Raw genomic sequence first — 17,548 nt, forward strand, 5'->3', positions numbered from 1 at the left:
AAACTGAGTAGCTTTGTCGAACCTAGCTATTTTTCTGAGTGTAAAGCTGCCTTTACACGTGGTTCCCCAAAGTAGGCAATAGTTTCATGGCATAGTTAAGCGGGCAAAAAGCTTTCCAATTTGCTTATGCCATAATTAGCAAAGAGAATGCTTAAATCTTTTACGATCATGGGAGCCAAGTTTATTATCACAGCCTTTTCTGCTGCATATTTGCTAATCAATTTAAATTATTTATCATAGTCTCTTAGCAAATGTCTAAAATTCTATTTCCATAATATTCCGCGGACTTTTCATCGCAGATTTATGTGACAACATGAAGTCTTCTGTATTTCCGAATTAATGTGCGTATATCTTGAGCAATTCAATTTGGAAACTGGAACATTTTCGTATTAATATCTCACTCATATGACGCAAATCAACATTGCTTATCTATTTTTATGGTTTCTCTTTTATTGGATTTTTCCCACTTGCACGTGTTGATGATACCCATCGAATCCTACGAGTATATACTATATTTTTTAGTGCCCAGGGGAGTGGAAATGGGGCGAATTCTTCGGCATTTGTTTGGCCATTTCCATTCGTCGGCGAATCTCTTTGAATGCTTAGGCCCAGCAGACGTGCACATCCACTTCAGTTGAGTTCAGTTGAATAAATATGTACATTATCTATGTACGTACACATGGGCTACCTTTGTTGGATCCGTGAGTCGCGGATCTGGGCAATGTATTTATTTAATTAACGCTAATTCTGGACCGCTGGCCAGCTCCACGTCCTCGTCAATATTTCTCATTCATTGGGCAAATAAACATTAGTCCGGTCGCGTGTTCCATTCAAAATTCGCAGATGTGCGACTGATTAAACTGATCTTGAATGGCATCGAAATTGCTGAGGAAGTACTATTTTTACAGATACTCAGATACTCGTAGCTATTAGATTCCCAATATAAGCCGCTTGGTGCCAATTAAAAAACGTTTTCCTTGTGGCTTGTCCTTTTTTATTCGGTTTTATTTTGTTTTGTATATATGTAGCGTAACTTGTAGTAACGTAACTAAATTTTACAAATATTCTTTCACTTCCTGTGCTTTGGTCCTACATGACGAAAAAAAAAACAAAAAAAAATGGTTTTGATATATGTATGTTTAATATATAGATAAAGTTATATACGTATGTGTTTTACATTGGATGTATTAATAATAGCAATAATAACAACAATAACGGACAGCAGCGGGACAAGAACGGTAAGTGATCATTGTGTATCATTCATGATTATCATGTTTATCGGCGCTCAGTCCTTATCTTTACCGTTACTCAGCCCCTCTGCTGCTGCTTCAGCCGGCGCCGGCGCTTGCCAAATATATTATTCTCTACATATCGTACAATACAATACATATACATCGATTGCTATCGATCCTACCTGCTATATCTTCTCGCTGGCTTGGGGTTTTCTTTGCTTATCATATTGGGCGAAAGAGTGCCATCCAAAAACGGGTATTTCATATTTTCCTTTCTTTTTCTTTTTCTTTTTGTTTTTTTTTTCGTTTTAGATAAGGCCCGATTTTGATTTGGCATTTCTTTTGCCCATTTCTGATTTCATTTTGTTGGTTCGTTTAAATTCCAATAGATAGATAGATATTTTTAGGAGTGTGGGGAGAGGGGACGTTTAAAATTAGACACACAATGAAAATCATTATCGCTATCGTTAAATAATTACTGACGATACAAATAATCGTGTATTGTAGCACACACATACCATATATACACAGATAATGCCCGATCCTATGGCGGAATGGGGCAAATGGAAATTACTTGTGGGTCGCGGGTGGGGTGGGCTGGTGTGGTGGTGTGTTAACTATTGTTGATTTTCTAGAAAATCGTAATTAGCCCAAAGGTCCTGCCCACAAGTTGATATCTATAATATCATAACTCGAGACAGGAGCTTGCAGGCTAACAGTTTTAGCAGAAGATTCTATGGGTTTTTGGCTGGGGGCTATCGTTTAGTGATTAGTGATTAGTTGCTTAATTGAGTTCCTTGCGCGTCGTATTGGGCAACAGCAGGCACATGAGACCACCGCCGATGAGCAGACCCGACACGATGAACGTGGGCGATGGACAGTAGTTGTCCAGCAGCTGGGCAATCACGATGTTGCCAATGATGCCGCCCAATCGAGCGGCGACCATCGAAATGGCCACACCGGTGGCCCTCAGCTTGGTGGGGAATACTTCGGTGATCAGGCAGTCGAGCGCCGCATTGGCTGCCGAGATGGCGCCACTGAAGATGGCCGATACGACCAGGTTCTGAACGGAGCTGCGCACAAAGTACATCAGCGCCGAGCAGATGCCGGCGGTCATGGTGCCGGCGATTAGGAAGAACTTCCTACCCAGCATGTCCATGCCGAGGATGGCCAAAAGATTGGCCGGCAGCGCCGAGGCCAGTGATATCAGCGATTCCATGAACACCGATTGCGGTATATCCGACGAGCAGGTGCCATTGTTACTTTGCTCCTTGGCCAGGTTAACCACGTAGTCCGTGACAGCACAAACGCCGGCCGACTGGTCCGGGAATGCCTTCTCGTACTCCTCGAAGCGATTGAAGAGCTCCGGGAACCACATCAACAGGCCATAATAGCCAATGTGGAATGTAAAGTTAATCGTGATCGAGACGATGGTGAATCGCAGTATGGGCGACTTGAACAGGGCGCGACTGTGGTCCACCATTCCGCTGATCATGCGGCTATACTTGTTCTTCACACTGCCATTGCTCTCCAGCAGCTTCTCGTCCACCTCCAGGTCGTAGACCATGTACTCGTCCGGTCGGCGCTTCGTGTTCGTCACGAAAATGCCACGGAAAATGGCCAGGGCGCGATCCTTCTTGCCGCGCGTCAGCAGAAACTTGGGCGACTCGGGCAGATAGAAGAGCAGGAATCCCACGAGGAACGAAGGCAGTGAGCAGACCAACAGGAAGATACGCCATGAGTTGTACGTGAAGTACTGCGTGGTGACGCCAATCGTACGCGGGATGATCAGCCAGGCCAAGCTGGCCACAAACAGATTGCCGAACGTCCAGAAGGCGGCCATGAAGCTCAGCATGGAGCCGCGTTTCGCCTTCGGCTGGAATTCGGCGAAGTACGACCAGATCACAGGACCACTGCCGCCCAAACTGTAAATAAATGGGTGAAAAAAAAGGATTATAATCGTAACTATAAAAACTATTCGGGGATATTTCAAAAGTTCATGAAAAATTATGTTAATACAGTGCGTATACGCAATTTTCCAAATCATACAATGCGTATACGCTATTTCTCAAATCGTGTATTGCGTATACGCCCCGTTTACTGAGTTCTACAACAGGACATCAAATATACGAAAATTTTTTGAAATTCTTTGGATATTGATAAGCCAAAATTGAAGTATCATTTAGCACTCAATGTCGAAGCGCATGAAAATATTGCGAAATAAGTGTTGTTAGTTCGGTGCGGTAATTAGCAAACGATTGGCAAAAAATACAAAATATATTGTTAAATATGGTTGAGCATTGGGGTAAACCGGTGACTAAGCGTCAATGTAACCCAAAAGCCAGGGGGCCGAGGCCTGAGCTCAGATTTTCCATTTGCCAGCGGCAAATTCATTGGGCATTTGGGTGATCTTTTCGCGTTCGTTACATTTTCGGGGCATTTCGATCGGACTTGCGGGATTCGAGCTTTAATTAGCATAAACAGTCACGATATTGCGGCTCAAATATTTTGTTGTTACTCATAATAGAAGTAATTGAATTAACACCTTGCCCCGGGTCCGGGCCCGTGTGTCACTCAATCCACAGATCCACAGATTCATCGAACGATGATCCATGGCTGCATGGAGCGCCAGTATCACCTCATCGATTGGCTATTATTGAATGGCACTCGTTGGCTGATTGTTATGGCTTAATTTTAGATGGATGGTAAATACTTACGCTGCGCCATTGAGGAAGCGGAACAGCATGAAGAAGGAGTACGTCTGCGAGAAGGACGAGGCGACGATGCAGAAGGCGTTCATGAACGAGATGACGATGAGGACCTTCTTGCGGCCAAAACTGTCGGCGATGCTGCCCCAGAAGTAGGCGCCCACCATCATGCCAATGAAGATGATCGAGTTGAGCCAGCCCTTGGTCTCCGTATTCAAATCCAGATCACATTCCGCCGATGGCAGAATGAAGGACATGGAGATGACATCCATTTCCTCGGACGTGCTGACCAATCCGCAGATGGCCAGCAGTATATAATGGAACTTGCCATAGCCGCACAATTCGATGGCCCTCTCAAAGTTGGCGACTATCGGGGCAGTGGGTTCCGGCAAGGGTATGGACTTCTTGCGTCCCTTACCCCTACCGGGTGGCCCATGACCCCCGTGACCCCCATCGGGGGCGTCCCGCTCTACGTCCTGCTGCTTGCCATTGGCATGGCTGTCCGGCTCGTAGCCGCGATTGTCCGCCGCAAACTGATACTCCGGCTGCTTGGGTCCGGTGCCCAAGGAGTACGGCTGGATGATCGCTCGGTTGTCGATGTGCGAGGTCGCGTTTCCGGTGGCTGGTGCGATTGCCTGGCCAGTGGGATGGTTGCTTGCTTGGTTGCTTGCTGCGCTCTGGTTGTAGTTTGGTTGTAGTCCAGCTTCTACATTATAGGCTGTAAGTAGGTGGTTACACACGGGGATTTAAGTTTCGGTTCTCACAACAATATGATATTATCAAATATCCATTAATGTAATGGAATCTATATTACTTACATTCGCTTTTGCCCTTTGCGGAATCACCTTCTACCATTCTATAGTTCAGGGTTTTGTTGGCTTCTTGTGCGCGTAGCAAAAAGGAAATTGGGATTCTTTTCGGGGTTTTTTTTGGTGGCTTGTTTGCTCTAAGCTCTGCCTAGATGGGTACAGTTGTGTCGGCCTCGCTTAGCGGTCTGCAATGAGAGAAAGAGATGGCGAGTGTTATCGTTGTGTTTAATCAGAGATCGATCGTTGTATCGATCGATTATTTCGACATGGGAGGAAAGTGGGTTAATTTAACGCAATTGGGCGGCAATTGAGCAGAATGAATGAACGATCTGTTCGTCGCGTCCAAGCGACAACGTAATTGATTAATAAAAAATTATGCCCGAAATAGTCGCGGGCACTGAAATTAAGCGTAAGTGCCGAAGGCGTGAAAAAATCCCCCATTTGGGTCGACAATTTTATTAATAAATAATTGAGGAGCTGTCTTCGCAGCGTATTTGAATGTCACTGCTCCAGCTGCGGTGGGTGGTAAAAAAATATATGTAGATATAACAATGTTATACTTAGGGGTATTTTTTGAAATTTTGCCATACTAATTATAATTGGTTTGCCCACGCTCTAGCAATTTTTAAGCATGGGAAACTAATTGGTTTGTAGCACTCAATAAAAAATAAGTAAAAAATAAATCAAAGCGAGCGAGTGCGTCTTCCGCTCGAACAGCTTGCTAATTAAGAGATTGGCGAAAATTGAATTCAAATCGCAATTTATCGCGCCAATCTTTCACTTTATTCATTAGGCAGCAGCGGCAGCAGCAACAACAATTACAAATGTGCATCAGTAACAAATGATTCGTATTCGCAATCGACAGCGCAATCGCAATCGCATTGAACCTGAAACTGAACCGGCCGTACGCATGTGCAATGAAGGAGAACAGGAACCAAAAGCGCAACGGCAAGTGCACTGAGAGAAATGCTGCTGGCTTGCCAACTCTTTGCCTTACTCCTAACAGTATGGTAGATATATCTATATATATATATCATATTTATCTATTGGCTCATTGATATGAAATCATCAGAGCCTTTTGCGTTGTGTAGCTGTCAGTGTCCGTCACTTGTGGGTGGCTGTGTTTCATTGCCACTGCGTTCCGTTCCGTTCCGTTTCGTTCCGCTCATTCCGTTTCCATTCGCTTGCCAAACGATAATCGCCAGCAATTAGCCATGTTTTATTATGAATATATGCTGATTTATGCCCTGGACGATCATTAAACGCCTACGCTTCCGCAAGCCAGTGCCACATGGCCCTTCACCTGGCCTTCGTGCCATTCCCAGATCCACTCCCGATCTTGTTCCCATTCCCATTCCCATTCCCAATCCATTTACCACATAAAAAGTACAGTCACAGCTCTGGAGCCCTACTAGAGACATTTAGGAAGTGCAATATATTTGTCAGCATATTAAATGAATTCCTCAACCGCACAGTTCACTCGTTAAGTGTGCTCCCATAAACTTTCGAGTTGAACCATGATTATTGGCTCGAAAAAAAAAAAAAACATTTCATCTGTATAAAATGCTATGCTATGGCTACGTATGTATATATTAGCGCCATAAAAACGCACTCGTTTCCAGTTTTGCTGTTTAAACAAGTCGCATTAGAATGATTGTCTTTTTCAGGCGCAATTAAAGCAGCGCAACTGGAAAAACTGCGTGTGAATGGAATACCCCGGACTTGATGTGGTCCCAGCTTTAGCTTTATACTCACTCACTCGGTGCCCCAATGTCATCCGATGCATGTGTCGGATGCCCAGGGAAAAAGGGGCTATGGACCGTTTATGGTGCTATGGTGCACGTAGCTTTGTTTTTGCGCCTTTGCATATCTCAAATTAATTAGCACATAAAACTGAGACCCGGCTCTAAACTACGGCTCCTAACTACCGCACTTCTGCCAGATGTATGGGATGTGGATTGTGGGAAATGCCGAGGTACGAAGTCGGAATGAACTCGTAAAACTACAGATTTTCAACAAAACATTTGTCAGAGATTTGAACCACTCAATCGCTTACCGAACCAGTGCTAAAACCAAAAAAATAAAATGACTCACATAAATTGTTTGGATTCCTTTAAAAATGGAACGGTGAGCAAAACAAGACCCTTAAGTTTAAGAGTTTAATATTCCAAGTACCTAAGGTCATTATTCCATAACATAAATTATATAATTCTCGATTTGTTTTCACTGCTAGAATATTAGGTTTGGGTAATTCTGCTAATTTGCCCCAACTTTTTCATGATTGGCATTTCATTACCTGTTGGCTGATCTTGGTCAGAACTCGCTGCTTTTCGGGGCTTATTGTTTGGCAATTAAATTGGTTGTATTCCTTGCGAATAATATATGTTTTTTATGCACCGTTAAATAATTGTATTTATCGCGCTGCTACGCCCTGTATATCTGTATATCTGTATAACTGTACTTATAATTTTTGTATTTTGCACTTGTTTGGTGTTTGTTTATTTTAACTCGTGTTGTTTGTGGATTAAATTTTAGAAAATTGCTCGTCAGCTCAATGTGGACTGTTTGTGTTTTTGCTTATAGTGGATCTTGGCGTTGCTGGTGCGCGGAGTTCTCAACGAGGCTTGGCAATTCTTGCAAACTGGCGAAAACATTAAAACCGTTGGCTGGCACACAATGGGCGAATGGCAAAGGGCATCGAAATCGATACAATTTGGGCGCAAAAAAAAATTCCCTTCTTGACGCTTTTCTCAACGGATTTTCTGCAAATACGAGCGGTTTTACGAGCGGTTAGCGGTACGTCGGCGGTACTGTGAGCGGTACTGTGAGCAGAGCGGTCTCTTGATCAACGTTCGTGCACTTCAAGCGGTGGAAAGTATCTGAGCGGCGTTCGACGGCCGCTTAAATACACAGAAATCGCATCCGCGGAACGGGCGGCAGTGGAACGCGGCTTATCACCCGCCCACCGCCCCCTTTTACCGTTTTCACTGCCGCACGCTGCCGCACTGTTCCATTCCCACTGTTCGCACGCTGTGAGCGCGCTTGCTTGCTTGCTAATTGATATTCAAATTGCGATCATCGCCAAGTGCGACCAGCAATTGCAAATCAATGCAATGATAACGCCGAAGAAAGCAAATCAAAACAAGAAATGTTCAGCCTCTGATGACCTCGATACGATTGAATTGAATTCCTCCAGAGATCAAAAGTTGAGCTCCCACTTATTAATCATTTTCGAAATTTAAGTAGGATGCAGCACAAAGTATTCAGGAATTAATCATATGTAACCATTAAATAAAGAAACTAATTACTAGTCTGGATCATAGCCATAACTACCCAAATGTATTCAAAGACAAGTGATTGAGTTTTCAACTAAATTATCAAAATTTCAGAAATCGATTAACAATAAGAAAACATTGCCTAGGGTGCAAGGATTATTTTTACGATGCCTATATGGCAATTGCAAATCGTGATCGCCACGTGATCTACCTTGAGCCCGAAATAAACAGTTCAGATGAGTCAGGTGCGGTACAAATCGTAGAAATGATAATCGCATAACGTTAACTGAACTTAAACGTAACTGGCCGATCGGGTGACAAAGCCGATGATTATTTTGAAAATTCAACTTCGAATCCCTTTTTGTGAACAATTAACGGCAGCAGGCATCGGCTTAAGTGATCAAAAGAATTATACTTGAGACTTAATAGCGGCATTATCATTATTGTTCATATTGTTACATATAGCGGGCGAGTATATATGTATATGTATATGTATATGTATAGCGATTAAACGTATTGTTGTCATGGCGATTACTGATACTACCACTCGATCAGAGCGAGCAATGATCGTGTAAGCTGGCCATGTGACTTGTGAGCTTACAAAAAAATGAAAAAGTAACCAAGTATAGGGATTTTCGAAACCCATATTGAGATGGAAATTAATCGAACTTAGTGATGCAATTGGAGCAGCTCATTAATCATTATATCATGCGAATAACGAATATCTGCCATAAAGTCGATCATTATTGTCTAATTGCTTAATTGTTAGCCACACTTTGGTGGGCGTTTTTTTCGCCCAGTTTCTTTGTGAGTCATCTGCATTCGGGATGTTTATGCGGGCCGAAAGAACGCGATCAAGGGGGAAAGCGCAGTGAAACCCGACCCGAGATGGTTAACTTCCACGGTTACCAAAGACGACGTGACTCTCTCCAGAGTCAAGTGCAGATGGGGGCCTTGCATAATGGGCGATTATTAGTACGGACGTAGTCGTAACTTGACGCTAATTTCTGGTTGCTTCGTTTGGCAAATTATCGCACCTCTGACCCACAGAAGAGCCACACAAAAGATTGGATGTCAGTGGGTTGCTGTACGTGTTCTTTGTTCGCTTCTCGTTTTCGCTTAATATTTGCTAACTAGCCGTTTGTTTAAGCCGCCCACAATTAATTTAATTAGACATTGTTGTCACGAAACGAACACGGCCAATTGAAAATTATGCTAGATGAGGGACAGCTTAATTACGATCGTAATAACACAGATACAGGTACAGATACAGTTACAGTTACAGTTACAGTTACAGTTACAGTTACAGTTACAGTTACAGTTACAGTTACAGTTACAGTTACAGTTACAGTTACAGTTACAGTTACCCATCACAAGTCAATTGTATAGAATCGTAACGTTCGTAACGTTAAGAAGCCCATGATTGATATCTAGACTAAAGGTCAAATGGTTGCTGCCTTCGCTAAGTTCATTTTGGGCGTCTGTGCCGTGGCCATGGCTGAGTTTAATCTACAAACAATAACAGAGCCAGCGTACACAGATGGGCCTACATATATTTCATTTCCTACATATAGAGGTGCCCACAAGTATATTCTATATGCACATTTATCTGCTCATATATGTATGTATGCACATATGTATGTGAGGACATTTGTACACATGTACATGTGTATGTACTGGACTGGCTGTTGTTGCTGAATTGTTAATCAAACTGCGTGCGCTGTGCTCGAAACTCGTTCGAATCGGTTCTTTATTTCCCCCACCAAGGAGAGTATATATCTTTCGACATCTTTCCGATCCGCATCTTCAATTAAAGAGACCAGCATCATTTGTGCGCTTCTTGCTGCTGATCGCTGCACAAACATTTCAATTAATTGACCACTTTCAATTGAAGACGATCTGCGATGCGCGATGTGCGAAACGAAAACAAAAGTCGCACAAGAGAGCGTGAATATAACGAATTCAAATGGATATTACGAGGAATTCCGAATTGGGTGTTCAATAAACAACGAACGGATCGCTCTTTCACAGATAATTCAAAACAAACATGACTAATACGCTGGAGATATTGTTGTTGCTTTTGTTGTTTTTGCGCCTCAAGAGAGAGCGAGTGCGCGACTATGGGCCACAGTGAGGCCTCTCTGGAGGCGATCTGCTGACCCAGCAACAAGCGCTATAGCTATTACCGCTTCGTATGATTCAGAGGACAATGTAGGCATGATAAATGAACCTGCGGAAAGTGTATTTCATCAGGGCTTTTGGGGCAGCAGCTCCAAGCTCTTGGGCTCTACAGAAAATGCCATATAAATATCCCTTTTGGAAGGACAATCCTTTTAGATACTACATATCAACTACTTAGATATCTGATAAAAACAAATGAAAGTATCTGATATAAGCTAAGGAGATCATGGAGATCCTGTACAGAATTTAGCCCTCAAAAATGTCATAATCATATGGGGCCTGCGATTGGAAATCTGGGAATTTCGAGGATTATGCATATTTGCATTATTCGGACACAGGTGTCTTGGCGCCTGCCTTCCGTTTTTTCAATCTGGTATTCACTTTGGCATCGAATTAAATATCAATATTGCGCTTTCTGCCAGGCTTATTCCACTTGTATTTTTTCCCCCTCTTTTTTTGCGAGTTTTTTTCGCGGGCGCGCGACAATTTAGTTTGCATAATTAATTTATGGGTATTTGTTATTTTCAGCTGTTACACCGTATTTCCAGCAACAAAAAAAATGTTAAAAAAAAAAAAAAAAAAGGTTGGAATAAAGAATGTGGAATATTGCCCGCGGGCGGCAGAAAATAATTTGTTTTGTGTCATCCTGAGTCTGAATTATATTTACGAGCAACAGGAAGACTCGCGCAGCCAACTGAATCACCATTGCCCATTGTACTTTATCCTTGGGCACCGCGGTGTGGTGCAGAGGGGTGTAGAGGGGTGTAGAGGGGTGGTTCTTAATTATCGGGGGGAATACGCACCTACTACTGCTGTCCTTGTCGACGATGTCGACGAGTGTTGTTTGCTGTGTGTTGGGTGTGTGGTGTGTCTTGTTTCAATAGAGATGCGATGCACGGCGGTTAGGCGAGTAGATGAATCGGGCTATAAGATCACGATCACTGGTTGGAGGAGCTCCACGCGGCTCCAAGAGCGATTGGACAGTGCGTTCCAAGCATCGTTGGGCCGGCGTTTTTATAACCGCCAACCCATAGCCCCACAGCCTACCCCCGCCCCCCTGGCGAACCCTGCCGCCCCCTTTTTTCGGATTCGTTCTCGGGATGCTGACTCTTCTTCGCTCTTTCGCGATCGCGCAATCTGTGTGTGCCTGCCACTCTCGCTCACTCGGTTCTTCTTAGCTTGTGTACACTCAGCTACTCAGATACTCAGCTACTCAGCTACCCAGCTGCTTCTGCTGATATTGCTTATTTTACTTTTATTATTTTTATTTCAATTTTTTGGTTTTAGTTGTTGTTCTTGTGCTTTTTGTTGCTCTTGCGCGCCTTCCTAGTTTTGTTTGTTGCTCTTGACGTTATCGCCTCGCGGATCGGAGACAACAACAACAACAACAACAACAACAACAACGAGGAGATGTGGCAGCATCAGAGATGTCGCCCTCCGATGCTTATCACTTGGCTCTCAGGCGCTCTTATCTGCCTAGTGAGTGCTATACTCGTAATCGCAACAATGTGTGTACACATGTGTGTGTGTGTGTGGGTGCACGAAAATAAGAACTGCAATCTTTATGGCTCGCTGCGAATGCAATGCTCTTCCTTCTTCTTGCAAAATGCAAAGCCTGTAGTTCGTCAATACCAATACAAAGTCCTTAGCGTCCGGCGCACCGGGTGCGAATCGGTTAAAAGCGGTTGAATTTTGAACATCACCAATAACATGGAAACAGATGGTAAGTTTTGAGAGGACCTCCTAGTAGGACTTCTTATAATAATAAAAAAAAGTATACATATTGAAGGTGCTTCTTTCAAACGCAGTAGCTTATGGCACAGCTATTCAGAAATCGCTTATGAATCAGTTAAAAAGATTTTCGTTACGAATCGCTGAGTCATGGGGCAGCTGGACATGAAGTCGATTGCGAATCGGGTATGAACCAGTTCTGCGATCGGTCTGCACCAGCTAAGGGCTGCTCGTGCACTATGGCCTTTGCAAACGGCCAAGTTGAACGCAAACCCTGGCTAAAACCAACATTATTTCCAACCAAAACCGCTGGAGGGTCCCAAAAAAAAAAAAAGAAAATCGCGCGTCAGCAATATCCAGGCGCTACAGAAATAGCTCTGCGAATATGTATGAAATATGTGCGTGCGAACTCAGTGCCTCTCGTGTTTTTTGTCGCCTCGAATGTGTCGAAATTATTTGCGTGCTTGTTGTCCGCCCCCTCACTTCCCCCACTCTCACTGGCCCCCATAGGACCCGCCAATTCCCTGGCGGCGGCAACAGATCTACGTAATTTTTGTTGTGTTCAGTTCCATAAAAATATAAATGTGTAAATGATCTTTTGTGTGTGCAAAGGTTTTTTCCGCAGCCCACAGCCATGAAACAAAATCGAAACCAAAAATTATGCTAGACAGTTTTCCATATCGTATAGATATGGCGTTTCGTTGGCAAAGATCTTGGATTTCCAAGAAAACGTTTATGTCGCATAATGATGCTAAACATTGGTATATGGATAACAAAGGCAACATTTCATGTTTCATGATTATTCAATAGCTACTTTCAATAATTATCAATGAACAACAAAGGAAAATTGAAATTTAGCAATAAATTTGGGACTTGATACATTCAACAAACAACATATAACAATCAGCATATATCAATTAGTGATATACATATATACATGTGTGACATGGAACATTAAACATGCAACATTGAATTTGCAACATTGAATATGCAACATTGAATTGGCAACATTGAATATGCAACATTGAATGAACAACATTGAATGTGCAACATTGAATGTGCAACATTGAATGTGCAACATTGAATTTGCAACATTGAAAGTGCAACAATGAATTTGCAACATTGAATTGGCAACATTGAATATGCAACATTGAGTGTACAACATTGAATGTGCAACATTAAATTTGCAACATTGAAAGTGCAACAATGAATTTGCAACATTGAAACATAGGCAACATTCAACGCAAAACATTGAAGACATCAAAAGTTACTTTGTATACATTGTAATTTACTTAATTTACATAATTAATGTAATGTAAAAAAAATTTCGTCCACCAACACCTACAATTCCCAATAAGTTCTGACTCAATCCTCATGGGATAGGCGCTCTGACAGCTCATAGATCAGTTGACCGGAAGTTGTGATGTGGTAGTATAAGTAGTAGTATGTGTGTTTGTGTTTGTGTGTGTGATAGTGGTTCCAGAGGCCATGTGGACATCCCGCCGTCGATCTGGATGCAGTGCACCATGGACCGGACCAGGTATGTTCCACAGGTAATATATTATTATATTATTATATTATTATATTATTATATTATTATATTATTATATTATTATATTATTATATTATTATATTATTATATTATTATATTATTATATTATTATATTATTATATTATTATATTATTATATTATTATATTATTATATTATTATATTATTATATTATTATATTATTATATTATTATATTATTATATTATTATATTATTATATTATTATATTATTATATTATTATATTATTATATTATTATATTATTATATTATTATATTATTATATTGTTATATTTATTCTCGAAATATCTTATATGATAAGTTTTATACGATTAAGTTTGCTATATATTATATTTTAGATATTAAGTTATTATTATATGATAAGGTTAAGACAGTGGCGAGCTCAGGTATATTTATTTATATTATAGGCTATTATATTTATATTATAGGCTACTATATTTATATTATAGGCTTACTATATTTATATGAATATCTCTTACATCTTATTTCCCTACATACCTATTTGTTCTCGAAACATATTTTATATGAATAAGTTTTCTATGATTGAGTTTGCTATGATTATGTTTTATATGATTAAGTTATTATTATATGATTAGGTTAAGACAGTGGTGAACTTAGGTATAAGTGAAAATTCAGGCTACTTATTTATATTATAGGCTATTATATTTATATGAATATCTTTTACATCTTACTTATCTACCTATTTGTTCTCGAAACATATTTGATATGATTAAGTTATTATTAGGTTAAGAATAGTGGGGAACTCAGGTATAAGTGAATATATCATATAAGACGCGGTGGAGAATTTCAAGGTGTTTGCTCTGTAATCCGGCATTATTTGTAAATTCGGTGGCTGCCTGCCGTCGAATGCAATATAGATCGGCTAAAAATAAGTGGCTTTACTTCTCGTCACACATCTTTCGCAACTCGAAGTGGATCCCGAATAAATATTGGCCCAGCCGCCAGCCAGTCGTCCAAGTTCAGTGGTGTTTGCCCGCTTGTCATCACTTCCAGTTGCTTGTTTGTCCGTGTCCGTGTCTGTGTCCGCTAGCCCTCGTGACCTGGCCCTCTGATATTGTTTTCCCTTCACTCTCGTCTTCTTATTTTATTTATTTTTTTTTTTTCACTTTTTGGACAAGCCAACGTGTGTTCTTTGACTGCCAAGGTCCATTGCAAACGCCATCAAAGTCAACTCCCAAACGAAGCAACCAACCAACGAACCACCCCTCATCCCAATACCCAACCCAGATCTCTTCAACTCCTCATCTCCTGATCTTGATCGCTATGTACACTGCTCCTCATGTGGGACTGACGTCAGTGGAAATTTGTGTAGACTTTATGAGGCTGCGGCTTAAAGTTGCTGATGTTTTTGTTTTGTGACTGCTGCCACTGGGGATTTATGGGCCACCCACACGGAGATAGTCCGCTTATCGAGCGGACCGTTTGCCAGGCATAAATCTGCCTACTCTGGCACTTCTGCGCCATCCCCTTGATATCTCGCTGCTTCTCTGGGGGCTTAGCTTAAAAGTATGCAAAAAGTATGTGCATATTATCTAAACAGCAACCAAAGAGACACATGAATTGTTGATATCCCATTTCCTTATTTGTATTTCCATTGGCAAAAACAAACTCTTATTCCCATCAATTAAGAACAGACCCAAGAACATAGAACGTCGGTTATTTTAGGGGTATGCACTGCACTGATCTCGCCTTGAACCCTCCGCACATAAATAGATTCAAGATCACAGGCGAATTGTTGATTGTTTTTCAGTTCCATAAAAAAAAAAGGTGAATTTGCTGGGGTTTTTCTATTGATTTCGAACCAAGCCAGTCTCTCTCTCGGTGGATTCCAACCCAGTAATCAGCAGAGTTACGATCTGCAAGTGATAATTCCACCTCAATGGTCTATCTTTAGGTTTACGATCTGTCATCTCGCTGAGCCGCAACATTATAACATTCAAAACATCAGCATTATAATTGGCTTAGCGTTGGCTTTTTCCTAATACACTTGTTTATAACTTCTCCACTGACGCACAGAGAATGCCTCGAGTCACGTGCATTCAAAGTGCCAAGTCACTTTTGGCTACGCAGTGTCTATGGTCCAACTGCTCCAACTGCTCTTGCCCCTGGTATCCCCCTGGTATCCCCCATCATCTCATCTCCCCTTCTGAGAAGCCCCTTCTGTTGAATAGCGGTTTCATTCGCAGTTTCGGCTTGATTAATCATTGCATGCTCAATATCAATTAGGGCAAGGGGAAAAATACAAGATCGGCTCTATATAGAGGGCACTACATGGAGAAAGGGGGACAGAAGAAGACGCCGTTTCCAATGGGTTCAAAAGAGAGAGAGGAGCACAGCCGATGACTAACCATGTGGCTTAAGCAGAAATCAATTCAATGTGCAATTTCAGCGACATCGATGGAGAGGAAAACAACCGAAGAACGTTAGGCACGTTCTGCATTCTGCATTCTACAGTCTACAGACTTCTGTCTTCAGTCTTCAATCTTCTGTTTCCAGTCGCCAGTGCGAACCGGTTAGAACCGATGCCAATCAACACGATCAACCTTTGAGGCAGCTACGTCATCTGAATTAAAAAGGGGCGAAAACGCGACGAGTTCTTCAGTTCGCAGATCATTTAGTTAGCTATTCCCATGAAGCATCATTATTGGTGCATCGAGATGAGGTGTTCAGTTTTACGGATAATTTAGATTTCAAAGAATAAACACATTATACAAGGGACTCATCGAGATTATAGGTTCAGGTTCAAGTTCTTTAATCACTTATACAGTATACATATGCCATATATACAAACTATAAATTGATTTGAAACAAAACCACATTATTTATAAATCATATATACATTCTCCCAATGGAAATTAATTGCTTTCGGAAATGATACAAATAATGAGAATCGATTTCTTCTTGCATTCGCTGTTATAAGCAATTGATTCTTTCTAAATATTTCGTTATTATTAATAAGGCGTAAACACCTAATGTTAGTTTAAGCTGATTAATTTGTTATTGCTCCGCATTTCCGTTGCTTGTTTATTAAAGAATGAATTTCATTTGGATTTATTATTATTTACAGAATTTGAAATTCGAATGGAAACTGGATCTGCACGCTTTGGGCAGGCAAAACCACCTGTCTACTGAATTCTACTAGTTCGGAAGCCTCAATTGGAATTGCATCAATTGGAAGACGATCTCGAGCTGAGTAACTGAGGAACTGAGGAACTGTCTGCTTGAGTGCTTTTCCATTGCGGAGAGTTTTTCTATTTCTATTTGAATTGGAATTTGAAATTTCATTTTGAATTTGATTTTCACTTAATTCCATTTGCGAACTGGTTTGTGGCGCCCGAGCAGTTACAACAATGGATATGACAACAATTAGTTGATGCCACATGTCGCCTGGCTCTTTGTTCGTTGTCGCTGTCGTTATTTGCAAAATAGATATTGCAAAATGCCCAAAAGCACTTGTTTTGCTTTGTTTGTTTGTTTGGTTGGTTGGTTGGTTGGTTGGGGCGGTTCTACGCGGCTTTTGTTTGGATTTTTATGATGTCTGAAACTGTCGGCGCGGGTAATTTGATTTAAAATGTTTATCTTGATTAGGGCCTTTAGCTGCAATGTAATCGAGCCACTGTATAGCTACCACTACTTGATATAGCTACTGGATCAACAACGGCGCTACACGAGCCACCAACCGAAGGGCCATAAAGATTTAAACAAACGAGCGAGGCCCTCAACTCAACTGGCTGACTTTCGGCGCAAAACATATAGAGTGGATATATACACATATGTACATATGTATAGTGCACATGCACATCTAGAGTTATTTGCATTCTGGTAACCCCGAGCAGGCAAAAAAACACAAAAAAGAAAAAGGAATGTATTTATAAGTCTTCCCACTTGAATGTACTATTTGTTTGCTAAATACTGGCAATAAGGTGGGCAATAATGAAGTGAGGGAAAGGAGAGATCGACGGCGGTGCTAGAGAAAGTGTCAGATTGGTGACCCCGAACTGCCTGAAAATGCTTACGTGGCA

General features: G+C 41.5%; 1 protein-coding gene and 1 long non-coding RNA gene across 4 annotated transcripts; one reads left to right on the top strand and one right to left on the bottom strand.

The window, feature by feature from the left end:
• Window positions 1–1,119: 1,119 nt before the first annotated feature.
• Window positions 1,120–11,200, bottom strand: LOC120457044 (synaptic vesicle glycoprotein 2B). 2 transcript variants are annotated; one of them, XM_039644216.2, is made up of 4 exons: window positions 11,009–11,200; window positions 4,759–4,934; window positions 3,950–4,658; window positions 1,120–3,157 (listed from the first exon to the last, which is right to left on the bottom strand). In XM_039644216.2, the coding sequence occupies exons 2-4, from the start codon at window positions 4,793–4,795 to the stop codon at window positions 2,017–2,019; spliced, it is 1,887 nt and encodes a 628-aa protein (XP_039500150.1). In that variant the 5' UTR covers window positions 4,796–4,934; window positions 11,009–11,200; the 3' UTR covers window positions 1,120–2,016. The 2 variants fall into 2 exon arrangements, with proteins under 2 accessions (XP_039500150.1, XP_039500151.1); XM_039644217.2 differs by lacking the exon at window positions 11,009–11,200 and adding an exon at window positions 7,046–7,166.
• Window positions 11,201–11,753: 553 nt separating this feature from the next.
• LOC120457045 lies at window positions 11,754–16,978 on the top strand. Of its 2 annotated transcripts, none has more exons than XR_005616896.1 (3): window positions 11,754–11,928; window positions 11,995–13,489; window positions 16,594–16,978. It is a non-coding gene; the product is annotated as an uncharacterized LOC120457045 (long non-coding RNA). The 2 variants fall into 2 exon arrangements; XR_005616897.2 differs by having other exon boundaries at window positions 11,995–13,476.
• Window positions 16,979–17,548: the final 570 nt, after the last annotated feature.

This window comes from Drosophila santomea, chromosome X, assembly GCF_016746245.2.
Source record: "Drosophila santomea strain STO CAGO 1482 chromosome X, Prin_Dsan_1.1, whole genome shotgun sequence".
NCBI classification, from domain to species: Eukaryota; Metazoa; Arthropoda; class Insecta; order Diptera; family Drosophilidae; genus Drosophila; species Drosophila santomea.

Coding starts and splice junctions, on each gene's coding strand:
- LOC120457044 (XM_039644216.2), bottom strand. CDS start 4,795: ATGGTAGAAGGTGATTCCGCAAAGGGCAAAAGCGAAT. Junction 4,659..4,758: donor CGCAAAGGGCAAAAGCGAAT/GTAAGTAATATA, acceptor ACCTACTTACAG/CCTATAATGTAGAAGCTGGA. Junction 3,158..3,949: donor CGCTTCCTCAATGGCGCAGC/GTAAGTATTTAC, acceptor ATTTATTTACAG/TTTGGGCGGCAGTGGTCCTG.